This window comes from Hypomesus nipponensis, chromosome 13 (genome assembly GCF_054491055.1).
Source record: "Hypomesus nipponensis isolate SF chromosome 13, ASM5449105v1, whole genome shotgun sequence".
Taxonomy (NCBI): Eukaryota; Metazoa; Chordata; class Actinopteri; order Osmeriformes; family Osmeridae; genus Hypomesus; species Hypomesus nipponensis.
In genome coordinates, this window is record NC_140373.1 from 15,765,581 (window position 1) to 15,791,480 (window position 25,900).

Sequence of the window (25,900 nt, forward strand, 5' to 3'; positions counted from 1 at the left end):
GCATGCATGACTATTATATATATATATATATATTGCCCAACTGATGATAATGTGTGGTTTTAATTACAAAGACAATCTTGTCTTCCAGAATGCTATTTTGTTCTCATCATACCTTTCACCTATATAGGGTTGTCAAAGTAACTTTGGCGTTCATAAACCAGCTTTATGGCTGTACTGTGTATCTAAGTAAAAAAATTACATTACATTTTTTAACGTAGTTTATTTAACCTAACAAGAGAAGACATGACTCTTTTTTTCAAATACACTTTTATTAAATAATTTCTGAATGAACAAAAGTAACAGGAGATTGCAATATAAAATAAACAACCCAAAAATGAAACTTGAATATATCTTTGCTCCAAAACATAATTTCAAAGATTGCTTGCTGTGTTGTGATTACTGGTACAATAGTTTATTACTACTTAAGGAAATACTGGAGTTGCATAAGTTAGTAGGGAAATTCATGTTGACTGACACCAACTTGACTGGAGGAAGATCATTCTCAACTTTGAGGTGTTATACAGACTGTCGCCACTTTGTCACAAAAAAAATAAATACTCACAATGAGATGAGTACCAAGTAGAGAGAACATAATTAAAAGAACAGCACTCTGTTTTGAGCAATCAACCAATGAAGACCTACAAACTCCCTCCGCATCTTTTCCACTTTGATGACAGTTGCTTTAGAGTTCACAACCAAAGACCAATGAAACATGATAGAATCAATGTGCATTTCCATTAGAACACACGGACAGAGAACCATGTTTGTGATTTGACCTTGCACCATCTTATCCCCCTGTTACTCCATCTCCCTTAGATGTTGCCCCCCCCCTTCCAAGGCGTCTCTGTTGGGGAGTGCGAATTGAAAACGGTCTGACAGGCAACTGGATAGGCTGCTTGCCAAACTTCTCCATAATTTCTTTGATACGCGACAGGTTTGTGCGGCCGACTGTAAAGTCGCACTGGGTAGCACCCATGTCGTATCCCACCTCACACTTCTTGCTGCTAGGGCTGTAGCCCTCCGCCCTGGCTGTCACTCTGTATTCCCCAGGATTCAGAAGACGCCAGTAGTCACCATCAGAGGCTTTGGAGCACATGCACACATCCGTGAATACATGTGCGTGTGTGAGAGAGAGAGGGAGAGAGAGAGGAATTCTTTTGTAAAGTCAACTCACGACCAAAGATATTCATGATTATGCCAGACAATCAGTATTTTGATTACATCAAGACCACATCATACATGCAAAGACAATATACTCACAGCAATTAAGCCATTATTACAACCATTCACAGATCTCAAATGTATGCACATTTACTCTAGATGGAGTAAATACAAACGTTGATATCATTGTTTTTCTAGCCCAAAGTAAACGTTCCTATATGCTACTGTGCTCCTAGAATATAAAACTCGGTATGTGTGGCAACAGTCGAAAGCTGGCACAATAAAGCAGGAACATGTTTGAGTGAGAAAAAAAAAGAGGGATAGAAGGGTGCTCTAATTCTCTCAAGAGGAGGAACCTTGTATTCCTGTTCAGGATCAAATAGGTCTGCACTGTCATCCTGGGTTTACCTGCCTTCGCTTTCTCTGAGCAGAAGCATTGTGTGGACTCTCGAATGTGAAGTTGCAGTGTACTGATGCTCAACCATTGATACAGCAGGCACAGTGATGGCAGCTACACTTCTACCCCCCCCCCCCCCCCCTCCACACACACAGGAGCAGACTGGCCATCGGGGACACCGGGAGAATCCCCGGTGGGCCGACGGGGTTGGGATGGTCCAAAATACCGGTCTACTCCCGTTAACAACCGGCCCTCTGACATCGCCAGCATCTCATATTATTTCACATGTCATAGCTTGAATACGCATACATTGCTCTAAGACCATTTGTAGTCTAGAATCACTGACTGACATTTATACTGCTCTTTGCGATCTGTATTCACACTCACAGTGCCAATTTTTTGAAAATGTTCCAACGTGTCTTCTCAAACGTGTTCTTACCGACTTCGGAAGTTTAACGTAAGAAATTAAGCACATGATGTAATTTCTTAGTAATCATCCAAAAATAATGCTTAGTGTATGGGTATTTTTCCAAGTAGGCCAATGACTGGTCGATACGTGCAATGCATTGAGTGGACCGTGCGCCGTATACTGAGTGGGCCGGTCTGACAGTATAACTCCCGGGCCACTTTTTCCCCCCAGTCCGTTCCTGCACACACAAGCAACCATAAATGCACACACCCACACATGCAAACATGCGCACACAAACCTTTTCTCTGCTGCCTGCATGACTATTGCCCAACTGATTATGGTGTGTGGTTTTAGTTACAAATACCAATGTAGTAAATCTACAGTTTTTTCAAAAAGCCACACGTTCAACACTGAGATGGACGTGTAAGAACAATCTGTGTTTGTGCCCTTTACCAAGAGGATTCTGATGGGAATCTCTAAGAACTTTCTGTTTTAAAGAAGTCTAGGAAAACATTATACATGTTTTATGTTGACATGTCTTACCACCCCTTGCCGAGGCTATGCAGAATTCCAACTAACTCAAGAACATTCAAATTTACAAAAGGATTATTTATTAATTTTAACTGCTTGGTGAGGAGACAGATAAGTCTTAAGGGACTCAGTTTTAAGAGTATGTGGCACTCCGATTAGTTTTTTTAATACTTAAGATCAAGAAGCTTACTTAAGCCTGTCTGTGGAGGGATGAAGGAAGGCTTCTTGGGAAAAAAGCTTGACTTGAACTGGATTTCAAGAAAAATAACCACTTGCAGAAAATATCTGATTTTCTGCTCCCATAACAAAAGCATTTCAGTCATGTAGCCGTTTTAGCCAGGATTGGCTTGGATTGGAGGCACATTTGATCCCCTAATCCAATCCATGGAGCCTGAGAGGATAGAGAGCATAATGCCCATCTCTAGTTCAGTCAAGGCACTCACATATTGATTTGGCCAGTTATTGATAACCACAGACAGACTTTGGCGGAGTGGATGTATGATGCACTCCCTGCCTCTACATATGTATGTTGTTTGCTAGATCAACATGCTTGAGAAGTGAGGTGAATTACCATTGATGATGTACTTCATCAAACATGTTCTTCTTGTTAATCCAATTAGTTTCACTGTCAAAAGGAGCATTTAAGTTTCATCTGTATTGGTATTTCTATGTGCGTTAACATACATTTATGTCATACCTGTGCGAATGTCATGGCTGATCCCATCCACGGAGATGATGGCGTTTGCAATACCCCGCCCTTGGACGTCTCTCACAATGCCTTTGATTCCACGATGCACCTGTACAGAAGAGGTGTTCAGAGTGCAACAGAGGGGCTCAAAGAATAATTCAATTGTAATACAGACCACCTTTGGGGTGGGGGTAAGAAGGCACACCAAAACACTTCTCAAGAACCATACTGCTTATGGATGATACAATGCCGTTGCAAAGTATTCTCCCCCCATGGATGTTTTCCCCTTTTGTTGCTTTTATACATGAAATCATGTTCCATATAATTTGGCTTTTTTGACAAGAATTTGCAAAAAGCTTATTTCGTGTTAAAGTGAAAACAGATTTATTTTTATTTTTTATGCAGCAGCCTGAGCGACACTTTTTTTTTCGTCGGCGACCATTTCAAAAGTGTCGGCGACATAAGTATAAATTAGGCTTAACCCTTTCAAACGTACGTTCTAAATTTCTTGACTGCCCCCACAGTGTGAGTTCTTTTGGCGCGGCAGTTTGTTATTAATTTCAAAGTTCCAGAAATTGATTATGACGTATTCAAATCGAATTTCCAGACTATTTCAGCATTTCTCGGTTCACATTTGAAATTGACCTAGTTTGTACCCCGTATTAGTGACGACAACTCCATTCATTGGTTGTTTTGTTTATCCCGCCTTCTCGTTACGTATTACTTCCGCTTCAGGGGACTGGCGGAAACCTTCAAAGTAGATATTTTGGCTATGAATCTGGTGACAGAAGTATTTGTATTACTCAAATTATACCACCTATATATATTTTGCACGGTACTGAGATGAAAGCATTAACTGTTGTATTTCATGAGGTGATGTTTTTGCCAAACTACCTAGCTCATAGTGTAGTAAAGAGTCGAATCAACAAGTTAGCTGTTGCTAATTTACTAAACTATGTTACTTTGTTTGTGTGGTCGGATTATAACGAATACACAATCATTCAGATACATCCAGTCAGTCCAACTTGATTGCTATACATCGTTGTTTTCTCTACCTGGCTTCCATCTCGTAAACCTACTCAGTTGGCAACACAGCCCGTGTTCACAAAATAAGTAAGAAAAATAAAACTATGCATTACAATCTTGGCACGTTAGTCTGTCTGGATGCACCTGCATTAATTTGTACTCGTTTTAATCTGGCCACACAAACAACGTAACATAGCCTAGTAAATTATCAACAATGTCAACCAAGTTGAACCATACAGGCGAGACTGGAAAATGTTTTGTCTAATTAGAGCAAACACAATAAAGCAGACATCCATTCTAAATTGATGGCTATGTTTTGTGATCTCTTGCTACCATCTACTGCCATTCATTTCCGTGTTGATGGAACATTTATTATTCCTCATGTATTGTCAGGCCACAGTTCAAGTATTGCAAAAATGAGGCAAGTGTAATTCGTTTGGAAAATCTAGGCTAGGGCTACTTGATGGACGACATGTAGAATAAACCTGACTTCTTGCTTATTCAATATAACAGCCTATTGAAATGACAAGACAGTAATGTATGATTTATGTTTCATAGGGTAATGAACACATCTCTTGTCATACCACTTGACTGCCTGCTGTTGACCGCTTTCTATATATTGAACATCTCCCTTTCAAATTTTTCAGGTGAATGTGAATGTTGGCCAGCACAGGCCCCCGTTCCAAGAGACAGAAAATGTTGAAAGAGGGTTGCACTTGTACAAATTGTCCATGTATAGTACTACATGGCCTTTTCTCAGGTGTGCAGAGCAAGTAAGGTCAGCACAAAGCGACCCATCCCTGCTGAACATCAACTAAACCGTTGCTTGCAGCTAGTGTAACGATGTGAATATGTAGTTAAATTACTGCATAATGTTGGGAGTTCACGCCATCTACTGCCCTTTTATTGTAATTACCGGAGTAATGCAGCAAAACTGTGGAATTCTGGGACGGTTACCACAGAATTGGGGAGAATGCAAGCCCCCACCCCTCGGCTTGAAGCAACGGCCCCGGTGGATGTAGGTGGTATTGCATTTCCGATTTGCTACCCGACTCGTCCGGTCGTTTTTATTCTATTAACTCCAGTCAACAAATCTAAAACTATCTCACCCCCCCCAAAAAATCGATTCTCGAACCTGGCTCATACTACTAGATTTTTCATAGAATCATTTTTCCAGATTTTTGCTAAGTTTGAAACCAATCCGAAATGGGTAAACTAGCACCCCATTTATTTGCTTACATCATGAAAAGTTGCCTGGAAACGTGTTCGCGGATACGAACAGGGGACTAGCACGAAAGGGAACATCAGCAAGTCTCTGATTTACCTGAGCTGAATGAGAAGAACATGGATAAATGACTTGCTAATCTAAAGTTGCCTGCCTTTATTGTAGCACGTTTTACAAATGGTTGCATACATGACGGTTGTTTGTTGAGTTTATTTCCGTTATTTTAAAGCAGATTTAACCATTTTATAGGCTAATGAACGCTATTATGCTTATGGCATGACAAATTTAATTATAGCCTAATGTAATTAGTTATTATATCGTGGCATGTTACGGTGTCAATATAGATTGTTGACATGTTATTCTGGAGCAAAGACGAAGATGAATAAATCATGTCTGATAACCCTATTGTTATGGTCGTTATATTGTTAGAACTTTGTCAGGTAACACCATAACGATGGCATTGACAATAAACTAGTAATAGTAAGCAACACTCATTATCATTATAACATATGCTTAATTTAGCTTGTTTTGCCGTCCGTGCTAGAACAATGACGGAGCCAGATATTCAAGTTTACAGTTTCTTTAATCCGACACAATACTTAAGCAGTCAAACAAAAAACACAAAGCAAATAGAACAACGTATAGGCATTGCACGTATAGCTAATAATACAGTACTAATAGTATTAATTTTCGTAAAGTTCACATGTAGGCTATCTACTTCTTGATCAGACCACATTTTGACAGATTTCTGCAATGCCTTAGGCTCTGTTCGAAAACCTAGACAGCTGTCTTAATCCTTGATGTCTTACTAGACACTTCCAGTTTTCAAACAGAATGCTGTGCAGAAAGCACTCACCAGCAGCAACAGAACTGTGGCACGCAAACTTGCGGTTGATGAAAGGCGAATTCGCCAGTGGTGAAGTCAGCTACCTCGCAATATTGTAGGCTACATGTAATTGTCGCAATGACATAATGTATCATTTGTTTTCAACCAATGTCCTAATTTAGAATACTTGCATTCAGTATTATTAAGTGACTTTATTTGGTAAGAGTACAGTACCTTTATTTTGAAGGCCTTTTGGAACGCTTGTGAGTGAGAGAGTACACAGCAAGCAACTAAGCACTGACAATTCAATGCTCCGATAAAAGTTTAAGGTTATTGATCAGATGTTAGCTAAGGAGCTAAGGAAACCAATATTCCATTGTGTACAGCATGCAGCCAACGGGGTATACAGTAATCCCTCGTTTATCGCGGGGGTTACGTTCCGAAAATGACCCGCGATAAGTGAAATCCGCGAAATATATATATATATATATTTTTTACAATTAGCAACTATTACATGTATACAAATACAGTGACTCACGTGTAGGCCGTTTCGTCGACATTATGGGTTTAGGAGATGTTCGAAATTACAAGATAATTTGGCCAACTTAATGTAAATTTGCCAAGCTGTTTTATGTACGTACACATAACTGCACGAGACGACAAAATGATAGCACAATTCGTAGCATGTTTTGATACAAGAAGCGGGAGTGAGTTTTTAGCGAATCAGAATGCAGAGCACAATGCACCAAAAAAAAAAAAAAAATGCATTATGAAAATCCGCGAAATAGCGAATCCGCGATAAGTGAACCGCGAAGTGGCGAGGGATCACTGTATACATTTTTTTACAACTGGCACTGTGTCGTCTGTCGTATGTTCCCGTCTAAAGCAGACAAAAGTAGATATTTTTACCAAGGCACCGACCATTTCTTGAAAACAATCCCTGAGCAGCCATGCTAGCAGACAGCACCTGGTTTGGGTAATAGCTAAACGGATGGTTGACAATCCATCTTCCAGGCCGTTGACCATGTTGGTCAGGAATTAAAATGTAGATGCCCATCGTGTTATTGCACGACTTATAACAACGACATATCACATAATCAAGACGGGCCAGCCGTTCGCCTCGTTCCCTCAGGCTATTGAATTGCAGCAGAAGAATGGTGTCGACTTGGGTACTTACTAGTATCATACTCATGAAATGCTATGGAAGTTTTTATATATTAGCATTGACAAACCAGAGGTTTCAGTTTATGTCAGACAGAGTTGTGCAGAGATGGCTGTCAGCAGGAAAGAGAGCATGTCATGTTTGACATTAAAAGTCACTTGTTTTGCTGACTATTACCTTTTTATTTTTTATCACTAGAAATGTGATTTCATTGTTGTTATTTTTATATCCAGGATGTGTTTAATAAATGGTTAAACATGTTAACAGTTATAACACAACTTATACGTCTTTGGTTTTGTTGTAACAATGATAAATTACAACTTTTGGAGGGGGGTGCCAGTAAAAATGGTTTTGGGGCCAGTAAGTTTCAAACCCACTGGCCCGATGGGGCCAGTGCCAAAAAATGTTGATCCCTGTTAAGACACTAAAAGTCAGCAGCTTGGCATGCTGGGACATGGAAAGGATTCAACATTTAGACTTTCATCAAAGTAAAAAATGCTGGTTTGTCCATTTCATCAATGTCCTCAAAAAAGCAGTCTGCAGAGCCACTATGTCTGTGGGGTGACTGAGTCTCTGGAGGGGCGAGCAGGGCCTGCAGGCAGGGGCGAGCAGGGCCTGCAGGCAGGGGCGAGCAGGGCCTGCAGGCAGGGGCGAGCAGGGCCTGCAGGCAGGGGCGAGCAGGGCCTGCAGGCAGGGGCGAGCAGGGCCTGCAGGCAGGGGCGAGCAGGGCCTGCAGGCAGGGGCGAGCAGGGCCTGCAGGCAGGGGCGAGCAGCTGGCCTGCCCTGACTGACTGCCTGCAGGCCCCTCAGTCAGTCAGGGCAGGCCAGCTGGATGAAGCTGTCCTGGGGTCAGGGCTGAAGAGAAGCTGTCCTGATTCTGATTCTGTCCAGCGAGACGGGGGTAGTCCAGCAAGGGATCAGTTTTTCTCTGAGCATTCTCTGTTGAACTCTGTTGAGCAGGCCTCTGCATGACCCTCCAGACCTGTAAAATTGAAGAAAGGATCCATGTCATTTGTGAAAAATGAAGCTTTTTACATCTACACTTGACATTAACTACAGTTTTGACTGTGAAATGCAGTGGCATTACTTGAACTTGAATCCAAATGTGTTGAACTGATGGAGACCCGGCCATGCAGTCACTCCAAACATTTGGCTCGATTCCAGGCTCTGGCAAGAGTATTTAGCTCTAAACTGGTCAATATACACATCTGACCAAAGACCAGCTCGACCTTTGTCTGTAAACAGTGATTCTGACTGTCAGAGACCTTTAAAAAGGCTGACCGAGTGAAACTAGCCTGGCTAACGTAGGTCATTTTCTCAGGAAAATGACAAATAGGCTTGTTTTGAAAGATCCTATATACTATCTTCAGCAGACTCTTGTCTACAAAAAGCAGCACTGCCTGACGTTTTAGGACTAGAATTTAGTGAATTACGATATTGTTTACACACTGCCAGTCAGTGAGTGAGCCGAGTCTGTCACTGAGGCTAAGTCAAAACAATGTACCCCCGGGACGCAGTCTCACTCCACTTGCAAGTTTTCAACAAATCTCAAAAATAATCGGAGCATCTGGCTAAAAGCACAATTCCCACATCTCCTAAAGGCTGCCATCCTCGATATTTTTGGTGTTGACCGTACTGTGAAATGGTGAACTTATGAACATGACGCGACCAAAATATGGCTGCCACCTAAGCCTATGCGGTCTCCCTGGCACATAGGCTTATTACAAAGACTTTCACGAGCCAAATCAAAATTCTGAGCCGACAGGTCTATGGGGAATTGCTTGTTCTCCTAAAAGCTGCCCTCCTCTACCTCCTTAGATGCTACATGATTCAGTAATTACACAGAGGGAAAAAGCTAGCTACTTTTTGAGTTCTGTTTTCTGTCACTTCAAACTCATGATCTAAAGGTCTCAAAGTGCTCAAACCTTCACCATAATTCAAGAGTATTGTACTTTCACGAACCTAATCATTGATTCTAGCTTAAAATGTGTAAAAATAGGACTTACCAAACGTGGCTGCCTCCAACACGGTGATCAGGCGATTCCAGTTGAAAACAACAATGGCCGCCGAAAAAATGTATATTCGTAACGGCGAGCTGCGATTGGAAGCAAAATGAAACAGGAGCTAAAGACCAAGAGTGGGGGCTTGGTCAGCACACCATTTCACCAAGCTTATCGATACCGCTATCGAGACCAAGTAATAAGAAATGTTATTTAAATCAAATCGCTGGTGCACAAACATACAACGTTTGACTAATAAAATGACTAAATTCAATTGAATGGCCTGCCAACTGCCTTTAAACTAAACAAAGAAGAATGTTATTGCCTCAAGCGCTACCTCGCTTAATTTATCATTTTGTTGCTAGCTACGATGGCAGAACACACAAAACGGTCAAAGGCTTGGCTACATTTTAATAAAGCCAAAGATAAAGACGAAGCAAAGTGCAATATATGTTCTAAAGTCATTTCTTGTAAAGGGGGTGAAACAACTGCGATGAAAAAGCACCTCAACGTTGTGCATCAGATAAAGATAAAAAGCAGTACTTCGACTGTCTCCGAGTCGCAACGGCGCAAACTCCAGCTGCTTTTGCAGGACGATCCTCTGGTGACTCAACTTCGTAGCGAGTCTCCGTCGTTGACAATAATAAGCCAATTCAGGGCTCAACAGTGCAACTATTTCACTCGCATATGCCCCTAAAATTTGATGTGTGCGCGAACTGCAAAAATTATTTACGAGCACAGTGTGTGAGTATAGACAAGCCTCTCCCCCTCACTGTTGATCATTCAAAACATAGCCATCGCAAGCATAGCTTTGTGGGATGCTTAAACATCATGTTAAACAAAAACAGAGACAGAAGAAAATAGGGATAAGAAAAGGAAGGTTTGGGTTTGGTTAGCTGGTCATTTAGCTATATCAGTTGCCTTTTGTTGAAACGTGTTCAACTTTTCATAAAGTCGATGAGCTTGACAATGTCACTTTGTCAACCAACCAATCACAGTCTAGTTACTCATCCAGGTTGTGGACAGATTTAGATATAGCCAGAGTCAAGATCCATTGTGCCTATTTGCTCCTTTTAGCCAGCCTCCTCCTGAGAGCAACACGTTCCCCTTGTTCTATTTTACATATGTTTTACTTAAGAAATAGAAAATCGATAGTGGTATCGATAAAGACTCAAATCGTTAAGCAGTCTCAAAAATTGTATCGATATCGATAAAAATTAACGATACCCATCCCTAGTCTTTTCCACAGATCACATCCTTAGGATGTAAGCTTTCAGATAATACATGGGTTAGGTGGTTAAATCCGTTTCCCTAAATGGCACAGCCCAAGAAAGTATCAGCCATATACTCCATTTACCAATACCAATTTATTATGCATGGGCAGCATACTAATATGGAGAGAAGGACGTGTCTCTTGTCTCATTAGATAACATCCTGAAGGTATAAACTTTCAGAGAATTTATGGTTTTAATGGTTGAATCAGTTTGCCTTCATGTTACAGAGTAACATGTAGTAATGAAATGCTACGAATTGCCAAAATTACAAGTTGAGCAACCTTGTTAAATTTGGCAGACAATTCTGAAATACAGGGTCGTTAGAAAAACAAGCATGTTAGCTAAGGTTAACTCCAGATTAGCTCACGGTTTTTAGGGCAATAAAAAAACACCAGCAATTTATTTTGTAGCCACTTGGAAGAAACATCCTTGTCATCTCTTTCTGCCTGAAACAGACGCCGAGGTCTGAACACGGCCAAAAGCACAGCATATTTCAGACCCAGATTAAGAAATCAACAAATGCTGTATCCCTTTTAATGGATAAATAAAGTATGCTATTGCCTAGTGCTAGATGTAGGTAAAAAGCTTGCTCATCTAGCTGGCTATTATCTTAATGTTTGCAGAAGGATCTTTGTGACTTAACGCTAACTAATGCTATTATAGTCAGAGAATGTCTCATAAGGGTGCTTTGGCCACTGAAGGGAAAACTTGGCCAACTCTGACTTACTTTCCTCTTCCTCAAAAAAAACCTCCCTATGTCCATCTAGTCTGTGGAACAGTCATGTCTGGGGTGCTACTACCAATTGCAGTGCTAGCTGCAAGCGCGATGCGTCGATCAAAGAGTATGGGAGTTGAATCTGCGTGATGCCGTTAGTTTAGAAAACGTGGAGTGGAATTCTATTGCTATGGGTATTCTCCCTACTGATAAAGTGGAACAGATTTGATTGTGAAGCAATGGAAAGATCGCTGGACTAGTAGACCAGTCATGCACTAATATTTTGATCGCAAAAGTGGGGGGGTCCAAAAACTTTTTTTTAAGTGGGGGGGACATGACCCCCCCAAGTTACATTGCGGCGGCGCCCATGGGTCAGACACTAGTTTAGCTGCTCTGTCTACATCCACGCGAACAACAAAGGAGAAAGTTTGAACGTTTTTAAAGTATATTGAAAATGGGCCATCGTAAATCCAGTGTTCCAGGCTGTACTGGGAATGCTGACACTTTTTATAATCTTCCCAAGGAACCAGACACTCGACAGGCATGGCTGATGTTTATCTATGGGAAGATCCCTATAAAGTACGACACTAAATTATTACTTTGCTCGGACCATTTCACCAAAGACAGTTTTTAATTAAAACCTCGGACAATTTAAACAGACCTGCAAACTTTTCGCTTTTCGGCGACAATTGCCGTTTTCTTGGTCAATTGGGTCATTTACGTGAATCGTGTAGAACCAGAGGTTTTTTTGGGGTGAGGGGAGGGGGGGGGTTGTAGGCTGCCCTTCTTCTGCCCTTCCATGGAGGCTTAGAATTGCGAAACATTATTGGATAATTTTTATAATTGTAATTTCTTTGGGCCAATTGGAATCTTAGCACTTTTTCTCTTGGCCAATCGGAATCTTAGCACTTGCGTCAGAATCTTTGAGAACACAGCTTCAACTGTTACTTGCACTGGCCAGTTTGCACTGAGGATAGCCTAACGAAGTTGAGTTAGCCAATGTTGATAGCAATGCTAGCTAACGTTAGTTTGCTAGCAGTAAATAACATTTCACTGGGTCTTGCAGCTGTGTGTTTAGCAAGTCGCAGTATTTCCAAGCCCTGATAGTCTAACTGAGACATCGCAGTAGATACGACGTGCACATATGTGCTAGGCTGGATAGAACTAGCACTATATGGGATAGACTGTTGCACAGTAGCTTAACTACTATCTATCATGCCGTGGTGTACTGGCAGCATCATACATTTAAGCAATTCAAGACTTGCATGTGCAGTAAGTAATGTCACATTAAATAATGTATTTAAACTCAAGCTTGTGTTTTCAATGCCACAAGCTAAACTAAATGAAAACGTTTTTCATTTCCGGCACATTCAGTGAAGTTTGGCTAGCAACATCAGCTAGGCTAGCTGGCTCGTAGGTTCTTCATGCAGCTTCTCCATGCAGGGCTCTAGACTGAGATCAAATGGTAGGCTTATTTTTACTTACAATGATCGCTTCCAGCTAACTTCTTTTGAATGAGCCATTTCCCCCTAAATACATATCAAGCTTATATACGTGTTTGGGGGCATATTTTCAGTTAGCAGATGGTACTACTGTTTGAATTGCAATTCCATCTGAAAAATACTGCTGGTGACAACGTTGTTTGAGTAGCTAGTTTCAAAGGGGGTTCGGCTTGTTTCATAATAAACTGACCCATCTGCAACCGACGCACACCCTACAATTTCCCCCAGAAATTGTACCATCTCTAGTTCCTCTTTCAAGTAATAAGCCCTTGTGTTGAGCATTAAGTTACCTGCATGGTCTGTAGAGATCTTGGGACAAAGCTGCAATAGCGTACATAACAGACAGTGTTTCATTCTGTAGAAATTGTGTAAATGTGTTATGTAGTTAGATGGTCTGAGGAGAATGAGTGGAATTGGTGAAGCGTCCTGGTGAGTTGCAGTCATTCGCCATAGTTGTAGTACAAAACTGAGGCTATTCTCCATAGATATCTATATTATGTCTATGGATCTCTCTCCTCCACGTCTATGCCTATTCTCCTCCACGTCTCCCCAACGTGACGTCATCACCAAATTGCGCCAATATGCTAATGCTAACACCAAAAACGACAAAAGCTGGTCTTTAACACCATTTAGAGACACCATTTGGAGATTTTTTTTATGGTATACATCTTGAGTGCTTCATGTACCCATTTATCAACAGTGATGTTTAACCTGCAATATGGCCTTTAAGTCACGCTCAGAAATGGGACATTTGTATATTAAAATAAATAAAAAATCGAGCCGGGGGCACGCCCCACCCCCCGCAACCCTGTCACCTTTTTTAGTCTAAGGAGTTTGCAGGTCTGTTTAAAGAAGGATTTGCTAAGCCGCTGTTCCTGAAAAGAGGTGCTGTTCCGACCGTATACTGATCACAAACGCAACCTGTAAGTATGATTTTGTCGCTAACAGTAGCCTATTAGCAATGCTAACGTCTCCTGTATCTAGCATAGGTAGAATGCTAAATAAGTTTCCAAACACATCAACATAGCATACCTTACTTAGCAAATGATTCTAGCTAGACTAGCTGTAGTCGGCATTAGAATGAAAGCGTCCGGAAAAATAGCCAGAAAACGAATAGCAGTCCAGCCTATTGCTAACGCCTGTCTAGATCATCTATTTGAAAGAACTGGAGAAAAGCTGGTGCTATTTACAGGATACGTTAGCATTGCTAATAACTGTACCGACAAAATCATCCTACAGCCTGCGGTTTTGATGAACATAACAAAGGTTGGAACCCACCTCTTCTCAGCAACAGCTTCAAAACAAATCCTGCTTAACATTGTCCCAGGTTTTCAAAACCGTCCTTGGGGAAATGGTTCGAGCAAATGTGTAATTGAGGGTCGATCTGCACAGGGATCTTTTTTGCTATAGCTACGGTATAGACAAACATCAGCCATGCCCGTCGAGTCAATGTTAGCTAGACTCATCTGCTTTTTATTAACGTTGATTTGCAAGGAATGCAAGAACAGCTAGATAGCGAAAACACCTAGACTGTAGGCATGTAAACTAGTTTAGCTTGCTAACGCAAGAGCATAGGTAGAATATAGTTTATTGGCAATGGGGCTAACACGTTATTTCATGTTCCTGACTGTTTCATGTTTCAATCGAATAAATAACCTGTGTTGCATGTAAATCTACAATTTACAATGCATGTTTGTCCAGATCTTTGTCAGGTTATTTTTCAGCATGATATCTAGAGCTAGCTAACTGAAGCTGAGTTAAATCACGATATAGTTTTCTTAGTTGTAGCGTTCTATCCACCCAAGTCAATCCAGTTTGCTTCTACAACAGAAGTGGAAACAACTAACGTTATAATTTCAAATGATATCTAGACAATCTGTTTAAACCAGTGTTGTGTAGACACAATAGATTTATTTGCACCTTTTTATTTCAAGTCTCCACCTTCGGTGTTTCAGTGAGTTCTGTTGGCTGTGTTGCATTTTTGCTCCGCAGCTTCACTCGTTGAAAACCAACCAATCAGCGCGCAGCTCATCTAAACATTAATGAGCATACCATAAAAGGAGAAAAGCTAGTGTTTTTTACCGGGGACATTTCTGAGGATCTATCAGGGGGCATAGAACAGCACCCCCTTGACAAAAGAATGTAACCATGACCAAAGGTGGAGCATCATCAGCATGGCAGGCCCAATTATAAAAAATCAAGTTGGGTAAAGACCGGCCTCCCATATCTGTAGGTAGCTGTAGTATGTTCATCCTCTGCCCGGGTTTTTTGCCATGCCAGATAAACTTGGAGACTGCCTTCTCTAGTTCACAGTTGAACTTTTTAGTTAGGTACAGAGGTACCATCTGCAAAGGGTATAGAAGTCGGGGAAGCTCATTCATTTTGATTAGACTAATTTGCCCAAATAAAGACAGAGGAAGATTATGCCAACGTTCCAAGTCTCCTTTCACTGCATTACTGACGGGGTAACATTTTAATTTCCACAACTCCCTCAAGGCAAGGGATATCTTAACTCCCAGGTATATAAAACCAGAGGCTGACCATGTAAAAGGGAAGTCATTTGAAAACTCAGTTTTGTTCACGCATCCAAGCGTCATGGCTTCATTTGTTCAAATTGATCTTGTAGCCAGATATGGTACCAAACTCACTGAAAATGATCATAATAGCTGGAATAGATAATCTAGAAGACGTCACAAAAAGGAGGATGTCATCAGCATACAAGGCAATTTTATGCTCCCTGTCTCCCAACCACACCCCCTTCACTTCTGCGTGTAGCCGGGTAATCTCCGCCAAGGGTTCCAATGCCAAGGCAAAGAGGAGAGGGCTTAGTGGGCATCCCTGGCGCACACCTCTAGTCACAGAAAAAGGCTCAGAGCGACAGCCATTAGTTATGACCATAGCTTTCGGCACATGATATATGGTTTGGGTCCATTTTAAAAAGTCTCCCCCAGCTCAAATCTCTGCATATGACAAACAAATAGCACCATTTGACTCTGTCGAAGGCTTTTTTGGCATCAAGGGAAATAGCTTGTGCCTTCTGTGTGATGGACGCCTAACAGCGGCCCACACAGGGACTTAAGTATCCTTATTTTCTTTATGTGCATGTTAACATTCAGCAACACTATACAACTGTCTTCACATAAATAACACATGTCACATTTGTTCCTTAGTTCTCATGTCATCTTTATTGCCTTTGGTTTAATGTTTGCTAGTTTAGCTTTAGCATTTTTGTTACCTCTTTGTTTGACCATCATGAGGGCAGCATGGCTGCCGTGTCCCAGTAAAGGGTGTCCGACTAGAAAACATGATGCTTAAATGGAGTTTCAGAGTGGATGGGAAGCTCCCATCCCTGTCTGGGCTGTAGGGGTGTTTGCTCCAATTTTGCTCCGATTATTAAGTGGGAGGATGTATGGCGTCCCCTCCCTATATTTATTGTGGCAGCCCAGGCTTATATAACTGTGAGAGGAGCAAGCAGAAATGAGAGAGGAAGAACCAACCTAGATGAAGACCTCTGTCTGTATGAGGCATTGGTTGGTTCTCATGTATTGGTTTTATCATCACTTCTCGGTTTTATTTACTTTGTCCATGTGTTCCATCCATTCAAATCTAAGTAATAAACCCCTGAATTTTTTGCACCCTACTCAGTTCTCGTGTGCCTTCTTGGTCATGCCCTCACATTCTGTTTCTTCTAAGATATAGATTGTACAATATTCAAAGCCTCCTTACATTATTTGAAGAATAACGTCCTTGAAGAAAACCTGTCTGGTCTGGGTTTATTAGGATTGGGAGCAGGTTTTCCAGACGCCTTGCTAAAAGTTTTGAGAGCAGTTTACTATCAACTGATGTCAGGCTAATAGGTCTGTAAGAGCCGCATAAGTCAGGAGGCTTCCCTCTTAAGACTAACAGAGATGTGGGCAAAGTTCAACGTTGGGGGAGACAACCCTTGTCAAAACAGTCAAAGTACATATCTGTGAGGGGGACAACTACTACCTTGCAAAATGTTTTATAAAAATCAGGGCCAAAGCCATCTGGACCTGGAGCCTTGCCCCCTTGAAGATTACTGATGGTTTCAGAAACTTAATCCTTGCTAATTGGTCTACATAATCCATCTTTTTGTTCTTCAGCTTCAACTGAGCCTCAAGGTCATGTACTGCTTCCTCAAGTTCTAATTGCCTCTTTGTAGCCTCCTTTTTCTGTGCTGATGTATAGGATGTAATTGCACCACGTATGTAAGCCTTAGTAGATTCCAATAAAGTAGAGGGACTTATGTCAGGAGTTTTATTCTCAACAAAAAACACTCACATTCCAAAGTAACAAAATCAACAAAGCGCTGATTATGTAATAATGCAGGATTCAGTCGCCAGTGTCTACAAGAGGGATCCCTATATGGAGGGAGATGGTTACAGCAACAGGAGAGTGGTCAGATATAGACTGGATGCAAATTGTACAGTCTGCTTTTCTGTCTAAGACAGTCCGTGAAGAGAGAAAGTCGTCTATTCTAGAAAAAAACTTAATGGGGGTTAGAGAAAAATGTGTAATCCTTATCAAGGGGGTGTAGTACTCTCCAGACATCAAATAAATCTAAATCGCTAAGGAAAGCATGCATTTTGTTAATTTTAGTGGAGGAAGCTGAACGGGGAGAAGACATATCCACACAGGGATTAAGCACACAGTTGACGTTGCCTGCTATTAGCATGTATGGGGAGGAAATTATGCCAAATCTGAAAGTAGTTGTGGGATAAAGAAGAATTAATAATAATAAGAATTTGGTGCATACACACAGCCAAAAACTACAAGTTCACCATACAAATAGCCAGATAGGACCACATAGCGGCCCTCTGTCAGATATTGTTTTGTCCAGAGTGAAGGGCAAGCAGCAATGTAAAAGAACAGCAACCCCTCTGATTTTTGAGTAATATGGAGAGTAAAACACAGTAATTATTGACATCACTCATACCTAAGTTTCATGTTGTACAATAATGAGACAGCAGATGGACAGTGAGATGAATTAAGAGGATCAATGTGCAGGGATGCAAACAGCGCGCTTTTTGGCGCCTCCCGCTTTTTTCACGTCAGTTTGGGTGACTTCCGTGAATCGTGCAGATCCGAAGAGTTTTTTAAGGAGGGGCGGGGGTCTGATATTAATTGCACCAACAGTAATTATGTATTGCCTCCACCAAACAAGTAAATAGGAAATAAGCAAATCAGCAGTAGCCTATGCGCGCAAGCGTGAACCACTAGTGTTTCTTCTTGCTGCGTATCTTTTACTGTCTGCGGTGGGTACTCAATAAACGGACTCCGGTCCGGATCCAGACCGCAATACCTAGACGCAATTCATTGGTGCATGATTTTGTGCTATAGCCTATTTTTTTCCTTGTAGATGTGCTTTATGTGTCCAATCTAAAGCTCCAATCAGGAGCTGTAATAACTGTAATCACCATGACAACTCACTCAACGTTGGCCGCAACCTCTGTGGGTCATGCAGGTTGTTTGTCATTTGCAACAACGCAGGCTAATCGATTTGCTAACGGTAGCGAGCCTACCTGTTTCTTCCTTATCAAAAATCATCGCGTGACAAAACCCAGCAAAAAGTTGTTTCCGAAAATCTCAAATTTCAGACAGAATGGACTGACAAGTACGCATTTGTGTTGCCGGTGGGGAGTACAAAACCGATGTGTTTAATCTGCAATGAGACGGTTGCCCTTGTCAAAGGTGGTAGAGCTAACGTTAAATGTCACTATGACACAAAACATAGACACTTTGAACAAAATTACACCCAGAAGTCTGGTCTATCGGCGAAAGATGGCCAGGAGTACGTTCCGGACCTTGGAATGAATGGAAATTTGGTGAGTGGACCTTTTGAGTTTCCAACTGAGTACCCCTGTTTTAGGGGAAGCTGAGCTTCCCTTGCAGTCTTAAAGAAATCTCCTACTGTCATGGATTTTATAAGGAAGGTGACCAAGGCATAAGCAGCTTGCGGCAAGTAGAACAAACTACCTCTCAAAGGTAAGAACCTACAGGCCTTGTCCTCCATTGATCTTGTGGTGAGGGGCCATTCCCAGTCTGTTACTCAGCTGAAGGAGTTGGCTAGGATCATCAACATTTAGTGCCCTCAGAGGTGGCCAGGAAGAAGAGAAAGAAGGAGTAAAACCAGAAGAAGTGCTAGATAATTTAATAGGAGTTTGTCTCGGAATCAAAAAATTAAATGAATATTACAAATTACTGTCAGTGTATTTTGATCTTCAGAATGTAATTTTACTCTGTGCATATAGGGGTGGGCCAGGGATGTCAGGGGGTTGGTGGCAATGTAAGTATATGGATATTTGCCACTGGGCGAGGGCTTCAACTACCTCTCTCTTTTTTGACTATACATGTGTTTGCATCCTTGAATGTGGGACAGTACACTCATAAATTCTACAGAAAAGGACTGGAGCTAAGTAAATACATCAAAAAACACACTAAATAATGCTGTCAATATGGCACCATCCCCAAACGATGGGCCATAACCCATTAAATAACAGACCCCTCCCAAAACAAAAGAAAACAGCCAAAGAGTGGCGCTAAGTGAGTTGGGACAAGTGAAGCTGAGAGGTGACCCTCCATCACTAAAAAAGAACAGTCTATCAGCAGGCATTACCATACCCCTATTAGAGCACAGTTTCCTTAACCCCCCACCACCACCAAAACGGCCAGTCGGCAGTGTAAAGTGATCAAACCAGTATCAGTCTATGTCATTGGATAAAAAAAACTGACAAATTATGTAATTTTATTTAAGGAATGGAGGAAAAATGACTAATCCAATCAGTGGCACAACTATAGGAAGTGCAGGGAGTGCAGCTGCTCTAGGGCCCGTGGCGAAAGGGGGCCCGTCCTCGATCTCAAGTGAGAACTTTACCTGAAGAACTGACCGGGCCCCTCGCTCCGCATAAATCACAGAAAGGTTAGATCCAGTCCGATCAATTCGCAAACATTTCTCAATTATGGTGTCAGTTATTCTCACCTGTCCAATAAACATTTTAACAATAGTCAGTCTTAACAACAGCAAATAATTCCTTTTGCCTCATTTGCTGAATGAAACGAATCTCGTTTTTATTTAGTAATATTGTCTGGGTAATATGTTGTCAAAGATTCTATAGCCACCCACACGTTGTGATCGTTTGCCATCCTGTTGTGTTGCATTGCGTTGCATGTTGAGTAATTGCGGTATAGGCTACCCCATGCCCTTCATTCAAGAACACAAAAGTGGCTGCAGGAAGCGGCAGGAACGCAAAGAGCAGGATGAAAGGGTGACAAAATTATCTTCATTTGGATTTGTGGCGAGGTGTTCAAGAGGATGCTACGTCTGACCCCCAGCCCAACAGCAATGAGTGAAACTCAGCCACCATGGTAGGCTAACGTTTAGGCTACTGTCTGGTATAGCCTATTGAATGTATTTAGACATGGCTATTAAATGTCAATAAATGCACGTATAGGCATAAGGCAGCAGCCAGGTTATATATTGAAAACAATGTGCAGGATGTTGTTGGAAAGTAGCTAAAGCTAGATAGGCTAAACGTTAAGCTAGCATATCAAGCTAACAAAAATGTTATCAAACATTCACCAATCAATTCCCAATGTTTTTTGTAATAAGCAGTGTTGGGAAAGTTCACTTCTACATGAACTAACTACTTCAGTTCATAATTCAAAATGTTGAACTAAGTTCAAAGCTCCAAATAATGAACTAACGCTAGGTTAGTTCAGTTCTTTTTTTCAATATGTGGCTGCCGTCTGCAATACCGCTCTCTACCTCTACGCAATTCGGCGTTCTCACACTTGCTATGCATAGACAGTAGAAGAAAGAAAGAAAGCACACTCAGCGATTGACGGGTTCGGTGACCTTGGACACAAGACTGTTCGTTCATCAGGCAGTAATACAGTAGGCCTAGGCTATGTTCAGTTTACGTTCACCAAAATTATGAGCGAGTTCATGAACGTGTTCAGACGCAACACTGATAATAAGTACATTTCCATGCGCCTCGCTAAGATCAACATTCAATAATTTCGCCTGACAATAGGTCGGTTAAGGGGCCCGTTGGTGAGATCTGCACTCGGGCCCGCCAAGTCATTGTTACGCCGCTGAATCCAATAACATAAGTCTTGTCAAAATGAAAATTCCAGGCATTCAACAAAAAATTAGAGCAGTAGGCTGGTTAGAATTTACCAACAGAGAGTAGGGATGTGTAGCCCAGGTTAAAGTCCACTCCATTGTAGGCTATGACCAAAAGTAACATCCTATCAATTTAGACAAGTCCATTTAATATTGGCTCCAAGAGAAGAAGAAAAAAACTTTAGGCAAAATGGAAGTAAGCATTAAGGGGTGAAATGGGCAGACATTGTGTATGTTAAATTGTGTTAATGAACATGAACCCTTTTTATATTAGCCTACATTGATGATGCAGGACGCAAAAAGTTCAATAATCTTTCAATCATGACCTCAAACCTTCCGTCCTGCTCATGAACTTTTCCACCTCCTGGGGAGTCTCAAAGGAATGCAACTCTCCCTCAAAGGTGAGGACCAGAGTGGCTGGGCAGCACATTTGAAACCGTATTCCCCTCTGGATGAGTTGTTCGCAGGTGTCGTTGAACCTGCGTCTTGCCTCCCTCACTGCCGCTGATAAGTCTTGACGAATGTAAATCTTGTTGTCCTGATCAATAATTTTTCCCCTTCTCTCTGGTCGCTGAGAGAATTATGTGTTTGTCGCCGTAGTTATGGAGTTTTATGATGACTGGTCTGTTAGAGTTTGACTTTTGTTGGCCAAGGCCTCTATGAGTTCTGTTGATCTTAATAGATCCCCTTATGGTCTTCAGATCCAGTGTGTCATGTAGTGTTCAAGTTTCAAAAATCACACCGCATTTTTCCCTTCTGTGCCTTCTTTGTGTCCGATGATCCGAATATTATCTCTACGGCTTCGGTTTTCACTAGCCTCAGTGCAGTTTGTTAAGGACTGTTTTCAATTTGATTGTTCAAGATGATCAACTTTGTTCCCCAAAGAGCTAGTGCAGTCTTCATTATCAGAGATGCGACTCTTAGCTTCAGTTAGTCTCTTGCTGTTTTCGTCAATGTGATTGACGACACATTGTCTGTTTAAGGAAGACTGTAGCCCTGTGAACTTCAACTCCATTAAGGCGCTAATCTTCTCTGTGACATTTTGGGAGATAAAAATTAGCAATGCTAGCATCAGGTTTGTCGTCGTCCATACCTGTCTCAGGGTTGGCAACAGGCGTTTTTTTTCAGCGATTCAGCTGCACGTCTTCGAGTGTTTCCATCTGTTGTGAAAAAAATTTTGGGCCTATGTACAATGAATTTGTTTTAGGAGAAGTTTACAGTTGGATAAGAAGCTTGATACAATGTATGTTGATTCAACTCCATTTGGTAGAGATGCCACCTGTAGTTTTATAACACAAAACTAGGAGGTGAAGGGGGGGGAATGAAGTCTAGGAGACGTGAAGTATGGGTGACCTGAAAGAGTTCTTGTCACCTGGGGAGAAGAGACAGTTGTTCTGAAGAAAATGTGGATCCAACTGTATTATTCTAAGGATTTAACCAATGACAGAAGAGATTTGGTGTAACTTCATGTCTGTAGGATGGACCAATGACTTTTGAGAACTGTCATATCTATTATATCTGTTGAAGAATGTTCTAGGGGGTTCAGGGCCATCAGCTGAGTAGTACTGTTGGGCTGGATTCTCCCGGTTCCATTCTAGAATGCTAGATGGAGCTGTATGGAATTGTCTTTGTGTTATTGTCTTATGTTTGTGTGCTGATGATGTTATGTTGGTAACGTTATAATCTTTAAAATATACGTCAAATAAACATCAACTCTATACTTCACCCGACTTCAGCTTGAACGATTGATTCTCTCAAAAATGTCCACGACACTGTTCCAGACATGTTTCTTATGAACAAATATTACAATTTTGTATGGTTTAATCAGTCAAAAACAATCAATATTTGGCCTTTGAGGCAGGAGGGCGACAGAAAGCAACCGCTCACTCTGAATGCATCAGTGACCCTGGTTCAGCTAGTTCTAATGCCTCGGCTCGGGCAATAGCTGCAGCAGCCTCTCTTTGAAGTGTGAGTGCTCAATTCAGTGTCTAGCTTTGCTTTGCTAATTGTAGCTCTGCTTCCTTTGCTGCTTTTTTTTACTTTGAGCGCCGCCTCTCTCTCTGCAAACATCGCTCGTGCCTTCGCCGCCTCTGCATTAGCGTACGCCTTTACTGCACTCGATGTCGATGAGTGAGAACTCTTTGATTTTCTTGTATGCACAGATGCAGTACCAGTCCCGGGGCTACTGCACGAAACCAAGATAAGGGATTAAGTCGGGATATTCAAGTTATCCTGGATGAATTTAGCTTTGATTTGGTTGCACGAAAGCAGGTTGAATTAAACCCAGCCAAGTAACCATGGAGATTTATTCTTTGCAGCTAGCCTGCTCCAAAGCATTGTTATTGAGACGTGCTTTCAGACGTGAGAGGTTAATACATTGTTTTACAGATATGCTTAAGTGTGGATTGAAGTCACTTGTTTTTCTAGTTTCTTTATCTCCAGATACCAGATTCCAGATATATCTGTCAGTTTCCTCAGTGTTTTCTTCTTGATTTCAATACCAAGGTCTAGATCCTGGAACATTAATTGCAGAAATATATTTAAATTTGCATTTAGTCATTTAGCAGACACTCTTATCCAGAGCGACTTAAAGTAAAACATATTCTTGCATTGTGAATAAGGGTTTGAAATTAGGCCTAGTCTTTAGGGTAAATTTCCAGAGGAAAATTAATTCTTCTGCTCACTTTTAAGGCAAAGTAGGCTAAATAATAATACATTTTATTTACATAATGCTTTACATGGTAGGCTTCTCAAAGACACTATACAGTCCAACCAGCACATTTTGCACATAAACACAGATACAGCAATACAACCAACACATTAAAAAAGCATATTAAAAGCAATTAAAACTGAGTTTACAAATTTCCTACTAAGTAGATATTTTTCAAACCTTATGCATTCAGTCGGTCCACGATTGTCTGCCAGGCTTTTCTCTATGTTTTTACATATTATTTGCTTCACTATGCTTCAATATCCGTAATGAGTTGCTGCTTAGCGGGGGAACTATGCCGCACGAGTCTTCTCCATTTCTACATCAGTCAATATGAGATCGGTACCATGGTCTGTTTAAGAAAGCTGTGAAGGTGCACTTATCCCAACTATGTACATCTGGATTGACATAGTTGCACCTTCTCATCCTGGTTTGGCAAACTTGCAACCGAATAAGCCGCGATGAGCGAACCACACTAAGTGCAGCTGCCCTTTTTCAGTTGTCCTGGATTTCTTTATTCGACTTTTGTGCAATAGCCCCCTGGCTAATTCCAATTTGACTTATCTTACTTCTGTGGACGTTAAAAACTCCAGTTGAATAACACTTTACTGTACTGTCCTCATTGAGGTGTGTTAACTCCAACTAGACAGCGAGCTAAACTGTCTTCTATTCATTGCCCCATGTCCATGTGTGTATGTGCTGATCTGGAGTCAGTTTGGTAGGATTTGGGCATAAATAAATTATTTCATTTAAAATGTAGATTTTTATTTAAAGATATTAATGTAATTTGCATGCAAAATAGGTCTACCCGAACTAGCGGAAAAATTCAACCCGCGGCAACACTTCAAAAGTAGCCCAATTCCTCGGGAAAACCGCGGACCTGGCACCACTGGATGTGGCTCTCTGTGTTAGTAACACAAGAAACACCGCGAGATCTCTACACCGCGAGATCTCTACTCCCTGAACATGACAATGTGGGAAACGTCGCGAGATCTCGGCACATCAGGCAGGACAGAAAATGTGGAGTGGATCCCAGTGTACTACGGCCTCTACAGAGATCTACCACCCCATCAATGCTTAAAATATAACAATTTAACACACAATCCCTCGCAAATAAAGCATCCCTCATTCAAGACCACATCATAGATAAGGGATAAGACTATGTGCCTAACAGGAACATGGCATCAGCCAGAGGTCTACTCAGCACTAAATGAAGTCTGTCCCCCCCCCGGCTACAGTTACCTGGGAAAAGCCCACAGCACAGGTCGTGGTGGTGGCCTGGCTGTTATATACAGAAAGAAATTGGAGCTTCCTCTGCCTACACTATTATAATTTGAATGCTTTGCTTTTAAATGTAAACCCCCTTTCCCCATTACAATACTACTCATCTACCGGCCCCCTAAACCAAACTCAGCTTTCATCTCAGAAATGCACAATCTTATCACAACACTTTGCACCACCTCTGCCAAAATAATAATTCTCGGAGATATAAATATTCGTGTAGACACCCCCTCCTGCCACTTTGCAGCTGAGTTTCTGGAACTACTGGACTGCCATAACCTCCAACAGCATGTTGATGTCCCCACTCACTCTAAGGGGCACACACAATACCTTGTCATTTCAAACTCTGCCCCCATTAGCAACCTTTTTGTGTATGATCTAGGTGTGTCTGACCACAAGGATCAATCTCAATGGACTTACTCTTCCCTCCCTCCCACACCAAAGAAAAGCGTCAAATATGTTTCAGAGGCCTGAAAAGAGCACCCTGACCATAGACCTCCAGCATCTCTCCTCTGCCGATTTCTCCTCAGTCAATGAATCGGTTGACTTAAACAATAAATCACTTAGCAGTCTCCTAGATCTTCACGCCCATTTCAGAACAAATACTGTCACTTTCCCATGCTCAGCCACTTGGTACACTGCTGTGCAAAGGCAAAAGAGCATAACTTCAATTCTGTCGAAAATGATTTTTTTTGGCACCTTCCCCTCTGCCTTCAAACAGGCCAGAGTTACCCCTCTACTCAAAAAAAAACCCTCCCTTAACCCTGCTGTCCTCCAGAACTACAGACCGGTATCACTGCTACCCTTCTTTTCTGAAACAATTGAACGTGCTGTATCTAACCAACTG

At 41.5% G+C, this 25,900-nt stretch overlaps 1 protein-coding gene across 1 annotated transcript in view; it reads right to left on the minus strand.

Annotated features, from left to right (window-relative positions):
- Positions 1–251: 251 nt before the first annotated feature.
- The window catches only part of LOC146260420 (inactive carboxypeptidase-like protein X2), a 147,593-nt gene continuing 121,944 nt past the window's right edge, over positions 252–25,900 (minus strand). Inside the window, 2 exon segments of the mRNA XM_084669881.1 lie at positions 252–1,083; positions 3,196–3,295. Coding sequence (XP_084526007.1) covers positions 788–1,083; positions 3,196–3,295 — 396 coding nt within the window. The 3' untranslated portion in view covers positions 252–787.